General features: G+C 37.8%; 1 protein-coding gene across 1 annotated transcript; it reads left to right on the top strand.

Annotated features, from left to right (window-relative positions):
• Positions 1 to 6,089: 6,089 nt before the first annotated feature.
• LOC114153223 (dual specificity protein kinase CLK1-like) lies at positions 6,090 to 17,277 on the top strand. Its single transcript, XM_028031621.1, has 13 exons — positions 6,090 to 6,247; positions 11,534 to 11,634; positions 11,925 to 12,004; positions 12,387 to 12,546; positions 12,921 to 12,987; positions 13,123 to 13,236; positions 13,365 to 13,531; positions 14,365 to 14,459; positions 14,594 to 14,723; positions 14,810 to 14,892; positions 14,976 to 15,055; positions 15,481 to 15,571; positions 16,879 to 17,277. The coding sequence occupies exons 2-13, from the start codon at positions 11,601 to 11,603 to the stop codon at positions 17,275 to 17,277; spliced, it is 1,500 nt and encodes a 499-aa protein (XP_027887422.1). The 5' UTR covers positions 6,090 to 6,247; positions 11,534 to 11,600.
• The last annotated feature ends 688 nt before the right edge of the window (positions 17,278 to 17,965 follow it).

Genomic DNA, 17,965 nt, shown 5'->3' with positions numbered 1-17,965 from the left:
TTATCTTAAGGGAAAGTTCTCTGAATACAGGCTCTCCCACTTTTAATTCATGGCAATAATTAGGAATTTGATGAGAGGTTTTAAGTTAAAGCTTATCAAGAGGAGTTCTTGAAAAACAAGTATGGAAAATCTTGAAAAAATCTTTGGCGGTTATGATTTCTGTAGAAGTTATTGCGTTGTTGCATGTCCCTGCAGAGCTTTTATAGTTATGAATATGCTCTGCCTTAAAATGTCCAAATCAGTCTCTTCAAACCTCAATATGTTCATAAATGTTCCTGTCAGAAACTGTGGAGAAATGACCAATAAAAGGGTGTTGATCCTTGACAAGCAAACTGGAATGCTGAAAATTGGTTTGTTGTGTTGTGTCCTTTTTGCAGAATGGTTTTTGTTTGTCATTTGCTCTCAAAGCCCAGTTAGATTCTCATTTTTCCCCTTGATCCCGTATATGTGGAGAATGCATCTTTGCAGAAACTGCACCCAAAACCGTCCAGATCCAACCTGAGCAGCAGGAGTGAGATTTTTCACCTTGCTTCCTATCATTGGAGCGTCTTCTGACCGGCACGCTGTCTTTTCTCCTTGATGTTCCCCTTTAGCATTTGACATCAGTGAACGGTCGGTAAACACATCCTGAAGGAACTTTGTACTTCCTCACCATCTCCAGAATACTTCATCCTCCACGCTGAAAAGACGCCATATTAGTATTCCTTCCTGCATCTCCTCTCCTCCCTTGTCCCCCTCTCTATGTCCTCTGCTTTATTACCTCTTTAACTGGATGTCCCGCTCCATTTTCAAAGGACACTTCACACATCTGGATGTCCATGTCTTCGCCATCCCCTCTTCTTCCTCTCCTCCTTCACGCCATTCCTTCCCTCTCCAGCTGTCCCTGTCTTTGTCCACGTCCAACTTCTGTCTCATTCCCACTACCGCCTTCTCTCTTTCTCTCCATTTCCCAGCAGTGTGTGTGCCCCTTGTTGCCCCCCTCCCCATTTGCCTCATCAATAACCATGCTGTGTGTGTGTGTGTGTGTGCGTGAAGGCTGTGCATTAGGAAAATTGGATCTCTGCGACGCAGAGCTGTTTTACCAAAGTAATCACAGCTGATGGCAAGAGAGGGAGGGAGATGATCTGGCTGAAATTCTGCTGCGGCTGAAGTATGGCCGTCCGCGGCACGAGCACACTCTTACTGTCACCATCATTCAAGTGGACATAAAAGCCAGAGGAGCCACTCAGCCAGGTCAACTTTTGAACTCAATTATAGTATGAACCTCCAGACAGTCCAATTCAATAAGACTGTTTGGCTCAAAGTACAATACAGAGTTTCAAAAAATGTGGTTGCTTATCAATATAAGCAATCAAATATTAACTGCTGTTCAATCAAGAGATTAAATCAGCGCAAAATCAATTCAGACTTGAACTTTGCATCAACTCGTAGTTGTGGGGTTTCTCCTACAGAAGGTTTGAGAAAATGTTGCTGGCTGGATACATTTCTTGAAATATTCATAAACAAATGTTGTAATAAGGAGGCACATTACATTTCTATTAAAATCAGATTTGGAATCATTAGAAGATATCTGGTAACTGACAAATAACAGAATTCTGACCGTGTTCGCATTATGTTTAAAATTTATATTTTATAAGAAAATATATTTAAATATTGTTCCTCTGATCATACATGGAACAAAGTTACAAAAAAAAAAATGTTGCAAGTCTATTTTAATTTTTGCCTAGAAATTTGATCCAAACATCAAACATATCATATTCACTCAGACATTTTCCAAATAACTTTTAAATATTTGGCAGTTTTCCAATTATTCTGTGTTATCAATAGCCATTTTAAGTGTTGACGTCTAAGCATAAGGTCAAAACAAGTTCTGACCAAGTACATGTATTTCAGCAGAATGGTTGTCAAGCGGTGAGACACAGTGATGTGTATTTTGAACCGGCAGTAATTTGGACATCCAGCTGCTGAAAAGGACCAATCCCAGCTGGGAAGATTGCATGCCATCTCTGGAGTGTTTTGCATAGACATGAGGTGAGATCGACTTTTACAATTTTTAGTAAAAAAAAATGGAAGAGTTTGGAAGAAGAGAGCTACTGCTGAGAAAACTGTTTGTGCTACCAGTCAATCCTGGAAGAAAACAGCTTGGAGACGGCAAAGGAACGACTGCACTAAATATAGAGCCAACGCAGTGAAAGTCCAGGGTTAAATCACAATATGTATGTGTGCCAAGACTTGAGAATTGCTGTTCACAATGACAATTGAACATTTTTGTGGTAGTCCATCCATAAAATTCCAAAAATACCTCAAAATGTGTAGTTATAATGTGAAAAAATTCAACTTTTTGCAAAGCACAGTTCTTGCTTGTAGTCTATAATCAAAACTATTTAGCATAATAATAATTTGGTGTAAAATACAGCTTTCTTCAAACTCCAAACATACCTTAAAAATTTAATCAGTTCCAGTTTCTGAAAATAAACTCTCCTAGTGCTCTGATCTCATACTACATAATTCATTTTTCTGTTTATTTCTCTTTAAATTCCAGACTACTTTAAAGATAACATATTTATCAAAGGGATGCACATTAGTAATTCACGCTGAGACAGTTATTTATTCAACCAGTGGTTAGTATGTTTCAATATTTAATGTGCTGCAGAAAGTGATGAAGACAGAGAGAGGCTTTTTATTAGGCTTAATGGTTGACTTCATGTGTGATTTATGAAACATAGTTTCATGCAGTGCTTTTTTTCCCCAATCAAACTATTCAGACCAGCTTTTTGGCAACAACCCAATTCTTGGAAATGCAGATGATGCACATTTAATGCTTTAGTGGCATTTCAAAGCTTGGTTTGGTAGTAAATTTGGATGGATCCACGTTCTGAAGTCTCGGATAAAACCACATGGTGTCGGACAAAACGTCTATAGTGAGATTCATGTCTGAAACCAACCTTGGAAAGCAGCAGAGTGAAATGATAAATGGAAAAATGCTTTTAAAGATACAAATGTGGACAATATCCAAAGTGTCAAAGAACAGAAGATTGTTAGCTGGACAATTCATCCCTCCTCATTCCATTGCAACAACTATCGACACTCTGCAGTCTGAGTGCCAGCTGGTTTGTCTGATGACTAATTTCCAATCTCAGCTGAAAGCTTCGGCATCCACATGTCAATACAAATGAAAATTGATATCATATTCTTTGTAACAACGAGTTGTGTGAAGGTGAAAATTGAATTTGTCACCTGCTTTCCTTTTCACGTCGAATATTTCGCTACACTGATTCACATGGACATATTTCCTACAAATTCAGTTCAGTTTATTTTTACCGTCGATTTTGCTTTTCTCCAACTAAAGCCATCTTAAAATGCTTTACAAAGCAAAAAGGCTGAATTCATATCTATTTTTCCTGAATAGTACAGCATGTACAGCATTTGCAAAGACAGAAAAACAGAACCACAGAGTCAGGAGTACTTTTGAGAAAAAAGGGGGGAAAAAATGAGCGTTTACAGCAACAACAGTCTTGTTGAATACTTTGTCTCGGAAAGAGATGCAGCGAAGGACACACAGCGGTATTTTCTATTAAAGTCACAGAAAAATTACACAAAATAAACTGAGGCAATATCAATGGTTCATTAAAAAAATCTTTACAAAACAACCTTATATAAGGAGAATCACACTGGGAGAAAATATTAAGAAATTAGAATGAACCAAATAAGTATTTGGATTTTCATTAAAATAGTACAATTATAAAGGGTTAAACTACATCATATTTTGGCTGCATGGTTTAACAGTTATTGAATCTATGTAATATTCAGGTTTCCCTTCCTGACTGGAAGTAGGAGTCTAATTTACTGAAATGCACCTGTACATTTACTGCAAGCGCTAGGTTTGATTTCTAAAGTTAATGCATATAATCCTCTTGGTGCTGTATAAATTACAAAAAGTTAAAATTAGCTACTTATCACACACAGCAGCTGTGATGTTTACATTTGTTTTAATAACTGCAGTCGCACTGGAGACTTATTATAATACCAGTTTTGGTCTCTCCATAGTACAGAAACACTCCTCAACAGAACTACGGTAGTTTGAATCTAACTTTGTTTCATTGCTAGTTGTGCACTAACTACTTCAGGACTTTCCGCCGCAGTGTTTTGGTCATAAGTTTAGTGTTGTCATATTTAAATTGGATCCCAGTTGTAAAAGTAAAGGTAGTTTATTAGGATGTTTTCTAGTAAAGAGAGACCTTTAAAAGTCAACAGTAGGAAGTTTAATGAAAGGTCACATTAATCTCTGACTCATGGTGAAACAGGAGGAGATGTATGGGTGGGTTCTGTTTGGCAAATGGATCTTAACACATGGGACCAAATCCAAGATAGAAAAAAGTAAATGTGTGCGAAAATGTATTTATTTTAGGAGAAAATTGTCTTCAGGATAAATAAATCACATAAAGAGTAAGTCATATCTTTATGTTTTGGTGCAAATTGTGACCTTCTTGTGTAAATATTTAAAATCCTTTGGCCTAAAACCATCTTAGTGCTGCCCTCTTTAGAGCTACTGCGGTCAAATTTTCCTATTGGCTACAACGGAAATTACAGCTTGGTTTATTTCAGCAACACAACAGCTTTTCAGTCTTGATTTAAAGGAACTCAGTGTTTCAGTTGTTTCGGAGTTTTCTGGAAGTTTGTTCCAGGATTGTAGTTGATAGAAACTGAAAGCTGCTTCTCCTTGTTTGGTTCTGGTTGGAATGCAGAGCAGAACCAGAACCAGAAGACCTGAGAGGTCTGGAAGGCTGATACAAATACAGACCTGTAATGTGTTGTGGTCCTAAGCTGTTCAGTGATTTATAAACTAACATCAGTATTTTAAAGTCCATTCTCTGAGCTACAGGGAGCCAGTGGAAGGACTTTAGAACTGCAGTGATGAATTCTACCTGGTTCCTGGTTTTAGTCAGAACGTCAGCAGCATCATTCTGGATCAGCTGCAGCTCTCTGATTTTTTTTAGGCAGACCTGTGAACACGCTGTTTCAATAATCAATGAGACCACAGATTTGTTTCTCTAGATCTTGATAAAACATTAGTCCTCTAATCCTGGAAATGTTCAGGTCAGAGTTCATCACCACATCCACATTTCAGGCCTGATCTCTAGTTTCAAGCTGCAATAGCTGAAGCTGTTTGCTGACTCTAGATCGTTCCTCTTTCCCCCATCCTTACCACAGCCAGGCTTAACCCCCTTCGCTCATCCGCTCATTTGGCCACGCCCTTCAGTATGTCTTGGCTCCACCCTCTTTGGTGGAATTTTTCAAAAATTGACCAGAGGCTGGACTTTGCTTTCACAGGGAGATTAGTTTCACTTCAGATGGCACCTGACTGACAACATGATGTAGACTTAAAATGTACAAAAAAAATCAATGAGAAAGTGCTGAGAAACTCTACCAGCAGAAGATGGTTAAAGTGAAAAAGATCTGTCTCACTTTAACAAAGAAAAAAAATGATAACAATTGATCCCAAAACTTTGGGGAAAATACAATGTTAACCGACAAGATAAAAATAGTTCGAATGGCCTCTGCAGTGCTTCATCTAATCCAAATGACTACAAAAGAAGGAGTGTGTCCAATTCGATCTGGTTCAAAATAATACAATCACAGTTCCTGGCCAATGTCTGACCTTTCAACATGCCAGACAATGCTCAGCTTTGATCTCAGTCCCCCGGTTTTGTAACAGTTTTTCAAGAGCAATGGACCAAACTATGGAGACCCACTTCTGACCCAAGTCATATGGATAAAAATCCAGTTTTAAAGTAACTCATATCTTTAATCGTTTTCTTTTTTCAGTACTCACAAAGTAAACCGCACAATATTTCCTGATCATTTTGCATCATGAGTTCCAGATAAGCTTCAGTACACCATGTTTTCTTCTGCTCCATGAAAGAAGAGCCCATGCAGTCCCGGGCCAGGGGTCACAGCAGGAGCAGCTATCTTTTCACTGCACTTGGCCGAGGATTTTACTGCCCTCGAAGGACACAGGAATGTCCGTGGCTTAGTTTGCTGTAGCCGGCTTGATATTTTACTGCGCCACCATGAACGCCATATCTGTGTCTCGCTGTTTGGCAGCTGCACCTCATGGCAACAAGCGGCTGCGTGGCTGCTGGGAGGAGGAAGAGGAGGAAGGTGAACAGCGTGAAGGAAAATGTTTCAAACAGACGGACGAGCAGAGAAGGAGCAGACTGGAGAAAATCTCCAGGAGCCACGTCAGGTGAGTAAGGAAATCCATTTCATTCTGAGATCAGGAAAACGATTCTGAGTCTTTTTCAAAAGCTCTCATCACTTCCTTGGGTCCAAATATTAGAGTTTATTTAGGCTTTAAGCTAAATGAAATGATGTCATCCTTTTAGAGGGAGAAGGGCAGTCAAATAGAATAATTAAACAAAAGTAAAAACTAAAGAAGTAGAGTTGTCTATTACAAATTGTAATGTTTGTGAAAACTTGTGCTTTAAGTCAAATCCATCAAAAAAATTAGAATCAAACGAGCAGAATTGTTTTAAACTTTTAAAGAAATAGTAATCTGACGTTCACATTTGTAAGAATTAAACTGCTCAACAATAACAGCAACAACAATAAATAAACATGTGGTTTTAATTTTTAAAGCTTTGTGGGGATAAGTATATCAAGTAAAAACCTTGTTAAAGAAGCAAAGGTTTAAGAAGGAAATAGTACAAAAACATAGGTTTGGCTTTACAGGATTACTTTTGTTCAGATTCATTTATTCTGGTAAAATTTGGTTCACAAAAGTTCACAAAAATTGCATTGTCTCATCGTGCAAAGGTGTTAATGAAAGGTTTTCTTATATTTCCACAGATCTTTGCAATATTTAATCAGAAATAATACTTTGGTGCTTCCAGACTAAATGGCTACATTTTCTTTTAATTTGGCAATTTATTTTTGAATTGCTCAACTTCACTGAGCTATGAGTCACATTTCTACTGGCATGAGCCACAAACGTTTGACAAAAATGAATCATTGGAGACTTTCTGATCCCACTATTTGCTGCTTATCTTTGACTCTGAACTTTACAGATGTTACTTTCTTGAGATTTTATTTGCATACTCATTTTACACATTCACTTGTATTATCAATTTTGATGCATGCTTTAAGAAACAGACCTTTGCATTGTATTATATTTGAACTCCAGGGAACAGGAAGTCATGACTGGCAGAAAGTCCTAGCCTGTAAAAAAGAGAAAGGAGCTGCAACTTAAAAAGTGAGTTAATTTGTGACATGTAATCAAATTAAGTTTGTCAAACTTACTTTATTTGGGTTGGTTTAGCATGACAACTTAATAAACTTAACATATTTACTTGGATAAACTTAATGTGATTACTTGTAACAAATGAACTCATTTTTTTTTACGTTGGATCGTTAGACACTTGGATTCATTTATCAAAGAAAAGTAATGGTGATATTTTAGGGTTTGGAATGTTTTTTTTCACTGCTAAGCTAAAGATTGGATTTATCTTTTTTTCTCATTGTGAGATTTTTCTACTGCATTAAAAGATTTCTCTGGCATATACAGGGTTTTACACGTTCGTTTCCTGTGTTTGGCCTTATTTTTACTAAAAACAAACTGATCAAACTGCATCTCCCAGCATTCAGCATTCAGTAGAGCAGCACTTCTGCTTAATTACTTAATTAGTCTCTGAGTTATTCCTCATTATTTCACTTTATTTTATTATCAGCATTCATTAATTAGTTAAATTGATACTTTGCTTATTGTTCATTTTCTGCTGTTTGGCTCAGTAGGTGAGTTGCATGTTTATAACTATCAACATATATTGCATGTTGGTAGTTATAAACTACCAACATGCAACTGTATGTTGCATGTTGACTGTAAGGCTAAAGTATTGTATTAATAAATTCTCAAACTTTAAAGAGAAGTTGTTGATGTATATGCAGTGTTTGGCTAATTATTCCTGATGATCAGGACTTTAACTTTACTAATCGTTTTGATAATAATACATTACTATTCATAATTATTAACAGTTACATAAGCCAAACATTGTTGGGGAAACCAGGGGAAACAACCTGTAACTTTACAGTCGGAAATTCAAGCTGCGTTTCAATAACAAAGATCATTTTCTGTAAGCAATAACATACTGTGCTTAGATCCTTCTTGATATTTCAAAGGCGGTCACTAATTGCAGGGACAAGTGGTCCTGACAGCACCGGTCAGATTAGCAGGGATAATTGTTGGAGCTGTGAAAGACGATCGGCTCGCACAGCTCAGACTCTTGTTAGGTTCCAGTCAAATACAGCTGTCGGGTATCGAGGCAAAACTTTTCTTTTGTGCGTCACAGCAGAGATGGTCTGATTCCTGAAAAGTCAAACACTCTAATTTTAGCCATATCAGATGACCTGTGAAACAATAACCTGGATGAACAGACCAATATGGAATGGAGCTGAGGAGTTTTCTAAACCAGTTTCAGATTCAGATGTTGAGTATAAAGAAACCAAATTTATGATTACTGGTTTATTTTGCTTTTCGTTTTGAAATAGTCTCAGAGTCAAGAATTTCTAGCATGTTTGCTCCTCGTTTCTCCTGCATAAAGTTCACTTTAGTTTCAGTGCCACTTTGAAAACGTATTTTTGTCTTAATGAACAAAATATTCAGGAAGCAGAATGTGAGTTTGAAGAAAAGAAATCTGAAATCTCTGAGGTAGAATATCTCATCTGAGTCGAAATTGAAGGTGAAACATTAATAAACTGCAATGCATAATAATTTTAGCAAAGCAATTAAGAGCTTTAATCATTATTATTACATTATGCACTAGCATATAAGCTGTTTTGGTATCATTGTTTCCATCTTAAATCAAAACCAACAAAAATGAAATAAATTAATGTTTTTAACGACACGAAGTGTGATAAACAAGGCAGAACAAATATGAAAATAGTATAATTTTCAATGCTAAAACAAAAACATCAAATACATAGATAAATCATTTACACCCGCTGAATTTTATTCCTTTTCCCTGTTCCAACCACAAACTTCACTAAGTGGGATTTTATGTGACACAGCAACACAAAGCAGCACTTATTTATGACATGGCAGGAAAATGAGATGCTTTATGATTACAAATCAGAACTTAGTCCCATGTATTTGCATTCAGTCTCGCAGCATCACTTCCTTTTATTGCAATGACGTCTTCTACTCTTTAGGGGCACAGCTCCACCAGCTATTCACGTCTGCAGAGTAAAACTTTTCCCCGCTCTTCTTTGCAGAATAGCACAAACTCAGTCAGATTGGATGAAATGGATCTCATTCTTCCACACTTACTGTGTCCTGTTCATTTCTTCAAGCTTGAGCTATTGTTTTATAACCTATATTGTATATAGATATAGGTTATAAAACAAATATATTGTTCCAGAGCGTTCTGCTGCGTTGTTTGGTTGTCATTATGATGTTTGATGACTGTTTCCTGTATTTATATTGAAATTATATTGCACACAAGTTGACTCAATGTGAGACCTCAGGGTGTTATTAGTTGCACTGGATTTTATTTAGGGACATGAGGTTAAAAGGGGCAGAAAGCCCCTTTCTGCATGTCCACTTTCTGGGTGCTTTAGTATGGAGCTAAATTAAGGCCATAAATTTGTTCAAAATAATAATTATAATCATTTGAAACTGAAAGAAAGATTTGAAACTGCAAAATTATTTTTAAACTGAAAAAAATTGAAGCTAAAAAAAGATGTGAATCTGAAGCTGTGTGTTTTTGCAGATGATAGAAGCACTATGTGGAGAAGTTCAATTGTTTTGATCGACTTATCTCTACATAGTATACATACATATACTGTACATAGTGACAGATTTAATAAGTATGGATTTTATTTTTAAAGTTACGTACTACAGCTTTAATCTTGAGATATGTTGAAAACTATGAATCACTCCTTATCCATTGTATATGATGTGTTGGCACATCACATAAATCCCAATAAAATACGTTGTCACTTTCCTAAAATAATGGTCCAAAGTCAAAAATCAGTTTTGAAAAGAAGTGACAAAGACCATTATTTTAGGAAGGTGACAACACTGGGGGGATGGAGGGGTGTTCTCATACAAACTTTGTCCAGCTGTAAAGAGCAAACCTGTTAACCTGCAGAAACAGAGCAAACCTGAATGTTTCTGTCCTGTAAAGTTGCTGCTGCCGGTGTTGACAGTCAGACTTTTAACTGCAGTCCTGTTCTGCTCCTCAAGCTGTAAACAGAGTGACACCGAGCTCCTGGCACCACCGGCTGCTGTCTCGTGAGCCTTGGAGGATCTAAAGTGAGTGACAAAAAATCTGACGTGTTGTCAGGAGGACCGAGTCTTCCTCGCTGCTGATTTACAGTACAGGAGAGGCAGCTGGGCCGGCCGGCCGGCCGGGGCGTGGGGGCCTAGATCTGCTTCCAGGAGAGGGAGGAGGACAAACCTTTCCAGGGAATGCTCAACGCTTCTTCACGTTATCATCTATAAAAAGCGAAGCTGCTCTGCACCTTGAAAAAACTAAACAAAACATATTTAAAACACTTTACTATGCACCAGAGCAGTTGAAAACTATTTAAAAGCAAAACTGTTAAGCTACCAGAAAGGCACATAAAAGTAATGCAGGGGAGGTGACGAAAAGCAGGAGAGAAACAACATGGAGAAAGAAACCTCCGCTCTGACTGGCATGTGGGCTATTTGTGGACGAGGAACGGAGGAAGGCTTTAATTGCATGAAGATACATTAGAAGCTCTGACAGGTGGAACAGTGATGGACCAGAGAGCGCTATGAATCAATGTGCTCTGTCTGGTGAGACAGCCACAACCAGTTCAATATCATTTAATAGGATGCAATTAAACTGAATGGAAAATGTTTAGTGTGAAATAAGAAAATGAAAGCTTAAATATGCACAGAAAAAAGAATAAGTGAGAAAAAAAGACAAATTTACAAAAAAAAGTCAATGTGGCAGTCTTTCAGCAATTCCAACATAAATGTAGATCTTTTTTTGATTTGTTTTTGTATTCTCATGATAACCTAATAAATTACATGTTAGATACAATAACAAAGTGGTCTCAGACATTTATACGTGACATATAAGTAGTAAGATTGACATCAGGCTGCATTATGTCTGTTCTAGGAGGTCAATGTTTCTGAGTTTCCAGTTAGAAAAACAAAAGGCATTTCCCCTGTAGTCACTGAGAGAGTCAGAGATTACCAAGCAGATCTGCAGAAATAAAAGATTTATCAGCTGTTTGAAGGCTTGTATCTCACCAAAACAGCAGCACATCTAACATTGGAAGATATTTATTCACGAATATGCTTTTCTGGAATCGAATGCAAAAACGTTTAAAGAAATATGTTCTGAACTTGTATGACTGTTAGTTGTTGTGATCAAAACAATCATATTATTGCAGTAACTCTCTAAATTTCCCAACTAGAACCTTCTCAATCCGAATGTTTAAAGGGGATTCGAAATTTCAAAGTCATTTAATCACACAAACATAAAGTTTTCTTTCTATTTTTCAGGTGTTATTGAAGTTCTGGCAGACATGGAACAAAGTGGGACAAAGTTCTGGGTGTGAACAGTTGAGCTATGGGAAAAAATGATGGCAATGATTCTTGGAGTGGTAAAGATTTTCTGTCTCAAAGTTAGTCTTGCAGTTGTTTTTTTACAAGTCTGTTCCAGAGGCACACCACTTTGAATTGTTTATGATGTAATTCAGATTTCAATGGACATATTAGCTACAAAATCCCACCTGAACAAAAAAAATTCAAGAGATTCAGAATTATTTTCTGTAATTTGTGCTACAAAACTTTAGATGAGCTTAACTGTCTGGCTTAAAGATGCAGTAACTGTTTCCAATCTATTTAATGTAAAAAAATAAAATATAAAAAAAACTTTTCTGTCTTCTTGTAGACATGAGGAAGTTTAAATCAGACTCAAAGTCTGGAAGCTCCAAGAAGACACAACAGCCCATCCTGGACGTCTTCAAATCGGTAAAATAAAGTTTTTTCAATCTGAAATCTAGAGTCAAAAATGTAGTAAGACTGAGAGGAGGGGCCTTTCATAGTTATTTAGAACTTCTAACTATTATAGCTTTATTTTCCTCTTTATAACTAAATGCATCACCAGAATGTCTCATTTTCTAAGTAAATAAGTTAAACTGATTTTTAAAGGAAAAATCAGGCAGGCAGCACAAAAAATGTACTTTCCAGCAGCTGGATTCTTGTTTTCATGACAGTCAGTAGCTTTTCTTTTTCATTTATACATCTTAAACTGTAACAAACTGAATGAAGGTTATAAACCTCTTCATTGGGGTTAAATTTTGTTCTTTGATGACTTTTAATAAATTTCCTTCTTGCTGCATTTGCCCAACAGTCTAAAAACGCCTCAGTCCAACTTGAGTCGGCGTCTTTCCATGACAGCAGGCCCATTGCTGCAGACGATGGACCAAAGGAAACTCAGCAAAGAGAGACCAGACAGAACGAAGACGACGGAAACCTGGACTATCACATCGGCCTTGTGTTGGAAGACAGATGTGCGCAGCACTGATTTTCACCTTCCAAATATTTCTTTTGCAGTTTCAGTCTGAGTGTATGAACTTGAAATACAAAAGCACACATGCATCCTGTCCATGAACAGCATCATGATTTGGGGCAAAACACCTCAAGATTTCCAGATATATGAAGGAAAAGCTGAATTTGAAATGATGAAAAGCAGACATACACTTACGCAAAATAAATGGATGACAGAGACATGCATTGGAGAGGAATACAATGTATAACAACTGTTGTGGAGAAACAAAGTGAACTTAATAAGAAAAATATCAGCTTGGCATGCACAAGAGAGACTGTTAAAATGACAACTTTAAGAAAACAAAATAAACAAAAACTTTCTGGTTGTTCTTGCCAGATGAAATTTCTTCCACGCTGGGAGAAGGCGCTTTTGGGAAAGTAGTGGAGTGTATTGACAGAAACAGGTAAGCATGCCTGCTGATCAGGGCTCAACGGTAATCATCCAAACGTGTCTTACGTAGTCGCTCTCGCTTAGGCCACTGCAGGAGAAATGAACGCTTGCATATTTCTGTCATTTTATCTGTGCACACTTTCCACAGAGGTCAGCGTGTGGCTGTAAAAATTGTGAAGAAGTTTGAGAGTTTCTGTAAAGTTGCGAGATCAGAGATCGCCGTGCTTGAGGAGATCAACGGCCTGGACGACGACAACAGATTGTGAGGAACTCACTTTGAACCAGTTGGTTTATTTTCTGTTTTAGAGTCAAAACTAGTGATTTTTAGACAACTGAGTCCTTCAGTCATAAAGGTAGGTTAAGTCCTTGTGTATTCCTCTGTCCTGGTAGCCCCTGTGTGAGGATGTTGGACTGGTTCAAGCATAAATCCCACATCTGCATTGTTCTGGAGCGTCTCGGTCCCAGCACCTTCGACTTCCTGCGACAGAACGACTTCGTCCCTTTCAGTGTGGAGCAGATCCGACACGTAGCCTTCCAGATCTTCAGAGCGGTCAGCTGTAAGTTCACATGGTGAATCCTGTAAAACTTCTAACCCTGAATATTGGTATGCTGATGGTTGTGGACGTGACCTCTGAACAAAGTACTGACTGTTGTTGGTTTGACTAAATGCAGTCACATCGCTTCCCGTAGCATGAATCCAAATTAAAATTGTTGTCAAAATGTAGATTTTTAACCAATATTTGCCTGTGGATAAAACTATAAAACATATATTAAATCAAATTAAAACTTTAGACTTTTTAAAAATATATTGTGGCACAATTGTTTGCACTTGCTTTGAAACAAGAAGGTCTTGGGTTTGAATCATGTGGTTGTATTTTTTCTCTGCACAGTCTGGCTTCCTCCCACCGTTCAGAAGGCCGTCAACTGAAAACTTTAAATTGCCTTTAGTTGAGAGTCTGTGCATTGACAGTTGTTTGCTGACTGTTTTTTGGGGGGGGGGGTTTGTAGAAGACAACAAATGGATGAAAGGACTCATGTACTGTATAAGAAATGAAAGGAATGACTCTACAGTAGACCCCTGCCTATTTGTGATTCAGTGTTGGCAGATTCTCTTCTTTCATTATTTTGTTGTTTATTGAACACTAAACATTTCAAACAAAATGACAGTAATACAATTTATCCTAAATGTTCAAGGAGTGAATGTATTAAAACCAAGCTGTTGTCACTAATCCCCATGAATAACATGGTCCTCTGTAGCCTATGTCAGTTGTTAGTTAAATGTACAGATTTCTCGTCTTTTGAATGAAAACTCACTTTGCAGCGCTTAAGCAAAACTTAAAAAATTTGAGTTAGGATATATGCACACATTTTATTTTTTTCTGTTCCACAGTTCTGCACCGTAACAAGCTGACCCACACAGACCTGAAGCCTGAGAACATTCTGTTTGTCAGCTGTGACTGCGACACGGAGTACAGCCAACAGACGGTAAAGAGTTTCCTAAAAACACCACAACTGTGATATTGATGTAAAGTTTGACCTGGCTGTGACATTTTGGTCTGTGTGTGCGTGCCCGCGCGCATGCGTGCGTGCGTGTGTGTGTGTGTGTGTGTGTGTGTCAGAACTGTAAGCACACAAAACCAAGGAGTCTAGACATAAAGGTTGTGGATTTTGGCACCGCTACCTTTGACCACCAACACCATGAGACTCTGGTGTCGACACGGCACTACAGAGCACCAGAGGTCATACTGGGTATGCTCACAACGCAAATCCTTAATTAAAAACTAAATTATTTCAGGAGCGAGTGTTTTTAAAGACATCAATGTGTTTGTGTTCAGATCTGGGCTGGAACCAGTCATGTGACGTGTGGAGTCTGGGCTGCGTTCTCATTGAGTATTACCTCGGACGAACACTGTTCCCTGTAAAGAAGCACAAACACACAAACTCAAGTAAACTTCAAAACAGCAGAAAGTTTTATTTAAACATTTATTTGTATTATTTCAGAGTCATGACTGTGGAGAACATCTGGCCATGATGGAGAGGGTCCTGGGACCGATTCCACCCAGCCTTCTGAAACAGACCAGGTCCAGTAGACATCCTGTCCAGTATGACACAGTCATTGTTTTCTGCTGTATTTGAACATTTCATCCACTGACAAAAAATGTTTTAAATGTTCAAAATCTGACTTAAGCTGCTTAAAAATGATTTTAGAGATCTTTTTTGGCAATTTTGAGAAATCACTGGAAGTTTTTGCAGCTATTTTTTGTGCTATTTTATGCAGATGATAACTTTTTAATGCTCAAATTTCAACAAAATAACAATAATCAATATATAATGACTGTATTGTTTGTAACTCTTGTTTTCTAACAGTTGCTAAGACCAGCAAACATTATTCTCTCGATGTAGTCATGCTAGCTGATGCACAAAAGCCCTCGCAGTGCATATTTTAACTGATGTCTGTCTATTATTGATGTTGAATTACTACAAGCTACATTTGTCTGACATGCAGGAAGAAGAAGTTTGTTAAAAATGAGCGTTTGAACTGGAGTGATGCGAGTTCCTCTGAAGATGATATTCGGAGACACTGCCAGCCTCTGACGGTAAAACAAAGATTTATTTTTTGCCCCCGTCTAACACAGTTACATACGACACACAGGTAGGCAGTTTTTGTAATTGTTCCAGGAAGACATTTTCAATGAATATTTTATTAAACGGATAATGTTAGGTACAACACAAAGTCATTCAACTAAGTAAGTAAAACCTAGCACCTTTCAAGATAAATATCACAGTATTTCAAAAGTTTTCATTTTAACAAAGCAAGCAGAGCTACAAACATCCACCAACTTTATACTCAAAAATATTCATCAAACTTAATGGTTTTTGAAGAAAATCTTTCTTCTACATTACTTCATTAAAACGTTAGATTTTACATCGATCGCCAATGAGGTAAAAGTAAAATAATCTCATTTCTGTGCGTTTTTAATCATGTAAATAATTATAGGCACCTGAATATTTTGATTATTTTGGCTGGCAGTGCAGAACATTTGAACGCTGCTGTTCTGTACTATCTGTGCTGGTGAGTTTTGTGAAACAATAAATCCTGATATTATTTTGAATATGTGTATATGTTGTTAGTTTATAAATAACTGAACGGCTTAGCACCACAATACATTAAAGATCTGTTGTTGTTGTTGTTGTATCAACCTTCCAGACCTCTCAGGTCTTCTGGTTCTGGGGATGCAGAGCAGACCAGAACCAGAACCAGAACCAGAACCAAACGAGGAGAAGCAGCATTCAGCTTCTATGGACCACAAATCTGGAACAAACTTACAGAAAACTGTGAAACAACTGAAACACTGACTTCCTTTAAATCTCGACTAAAAACCCACCTGTTTAGAATTGTATTTTAAATGTAATCAATTATGAATTTAACGATGGAACTTGACTTAATGTAATGTTTTGATTGTTGATTCTGTGTTGCATGACTTTGTGTTTGTTATGATGTAAAGCACTTTTGAAATGCTTTGCTTCTGAAACGTGCCATACAAATAAAATTTGATTGATTTGATTGATCGGTTGATTGATATGTCACTCTTTAGCAGACTTTGGACTAAGTAAATCTTCATCGGTGCAGACATGTTGAAAACAACCTGTGACAGTCTGGGTTTGCTGGAAATCAGGTGTGACTATCAAAAATGAACTGAAATCTATGATGTAATTCAAACATTTAAACATTCCCACAGTGAGAGACAACATACTGTAACAAAAGTATGGCTCCATTTCTTGGCTGGACTGAGAATCAATCCTTAAACTCACACAGTAATTGCTTTGTTTAAATACATCAGCTGATTGCCTGCAGCTTTAAATCCACAAGAAGAAAAAAATCTTTGTTTATTATTTATTTTAGCAGTACATGAGAACAAACAGTGAGGAGGAGAAGCAGCTGTTTGACCTGCTGGGCTGCATGCTGGAGTACGACATCAGCAGGCGGATCACTCTGGAAGAAGCGCTGTGGCATCCGTTCTTCTGCCCACTGAGAACACAGCAGCAACCGGAGCAGCAACCGCAGCAGCAACCAGAGCAGCAACCGGAGCAGCAACTGCAGCGGCAACCGGAGCGGCAACCAGAGCAGCAACCGGAGCAGCAACCGCAGCAGCAACCGGAGCGGCAACCAGAGCAGCAACCGGAGCAGCAACCGCAGCAGCAACCGCAGCGGCAACCGGAGCAGCAACCGCAGCAGCAACCGCAGCGGCAACCGGAGCAGCAACCGGAGCAGCAACCGGAGCAGCAACCGGAGCGAAGCTAACGAGAACGCAGTCTTGGTCTACCTCACCCAAGAAATGGTTGTTACATGTGGTTTAGTTGTGTTTGTGAGAGCATTCCTGTTTATATTGCCCTGCAGCTGTTCCACATTCATTTAATCAGTTTCACCTGTTCCTACTGAGCTCTATTGTCATATCACACACTAGCTGTGTTTCTTTTACAAATATGCCCAAAACTTTGTCAATAAAAAACCCAATTTTTTTTTTTTTTTAGTTTTGGTGTTCCCATTAAATAAGAAATGATTTCATGTTGTCTTTTTCTTGTTTGCACCAATGTTAACATTCAGTTGTTGATCATCTGGCTCTTGTGATGTGAAAAAAGTGTTTCCATTGTAGATTTGTGAAATCAACCAATTTTGATACAATTACCTCACTCTAGTGTCAAAACTTCTTTTTTTCTAATCAAAAATCAAGTTTTTCAAAATTGCTCTGTTTTCATTAAGCAAATGTGTTTTCAAAATATCAAACTGTGCGATTTTCAGTGGAAAAGCAGCCAGTGTGTTGTTACCACACACGTTTCTTTCCTCACGTCTTCCTAAGCTACTCACGTTTTCCCTCCAGTTTCATGAGTTTTGTCTGCTTATATTTATGATTCAAATTAATTTTCACTGCCTACCTTTTGCTTGCTTTTGGGTTCTGCTAATCAACAACAACAACAAAAAAATAACGTTA

Source organism: Xiphophorus couchianus, chromosome 11 (assembly GCF_001444195.1).
Source record: "Xiphophorus couchianus chromosome 11, X_couchianus-1.0, whole genome shotgun sequence".
Taxonomy (NCBI): domain Eukaryota; kingdom Metazoa; phylum Chordata; class Actinopteri; order Cyprinodontiformes; family Poeciliidae; genus Xiphophorus; species Xiphophorus couchianus.
This window is presented reverse-complemented; position numbering and strand designations above follow the sequence as displayed.

What these genes read in the sequence shown, in the direction of transcription:
- LOC114153223 (XM_028031621.1), top strand. Translation starts at nt 11,601, where the DNA reads ATGGGAAAAAATGATGGCAATGATTCTTGGAGTG. An exon ending in TGGCAATGATTCTTGGAGTG is followed by an intron (nt 11,635 to 11,924) that starts GTAAAGATTTTC and finishes GTCTTCTTGTAG; the next exon opens with ACATGAGGAAGTTTAAATCA. An exon ending in AGCCTTCTGAAACAGACCAG is followed by an intron (nt 15,056 to 15,480) that starts GTCCAGTAGACA and finishes TCTGACATGCAG; the next exon opens with GAAGAAGAAGTTTGTTAAAA.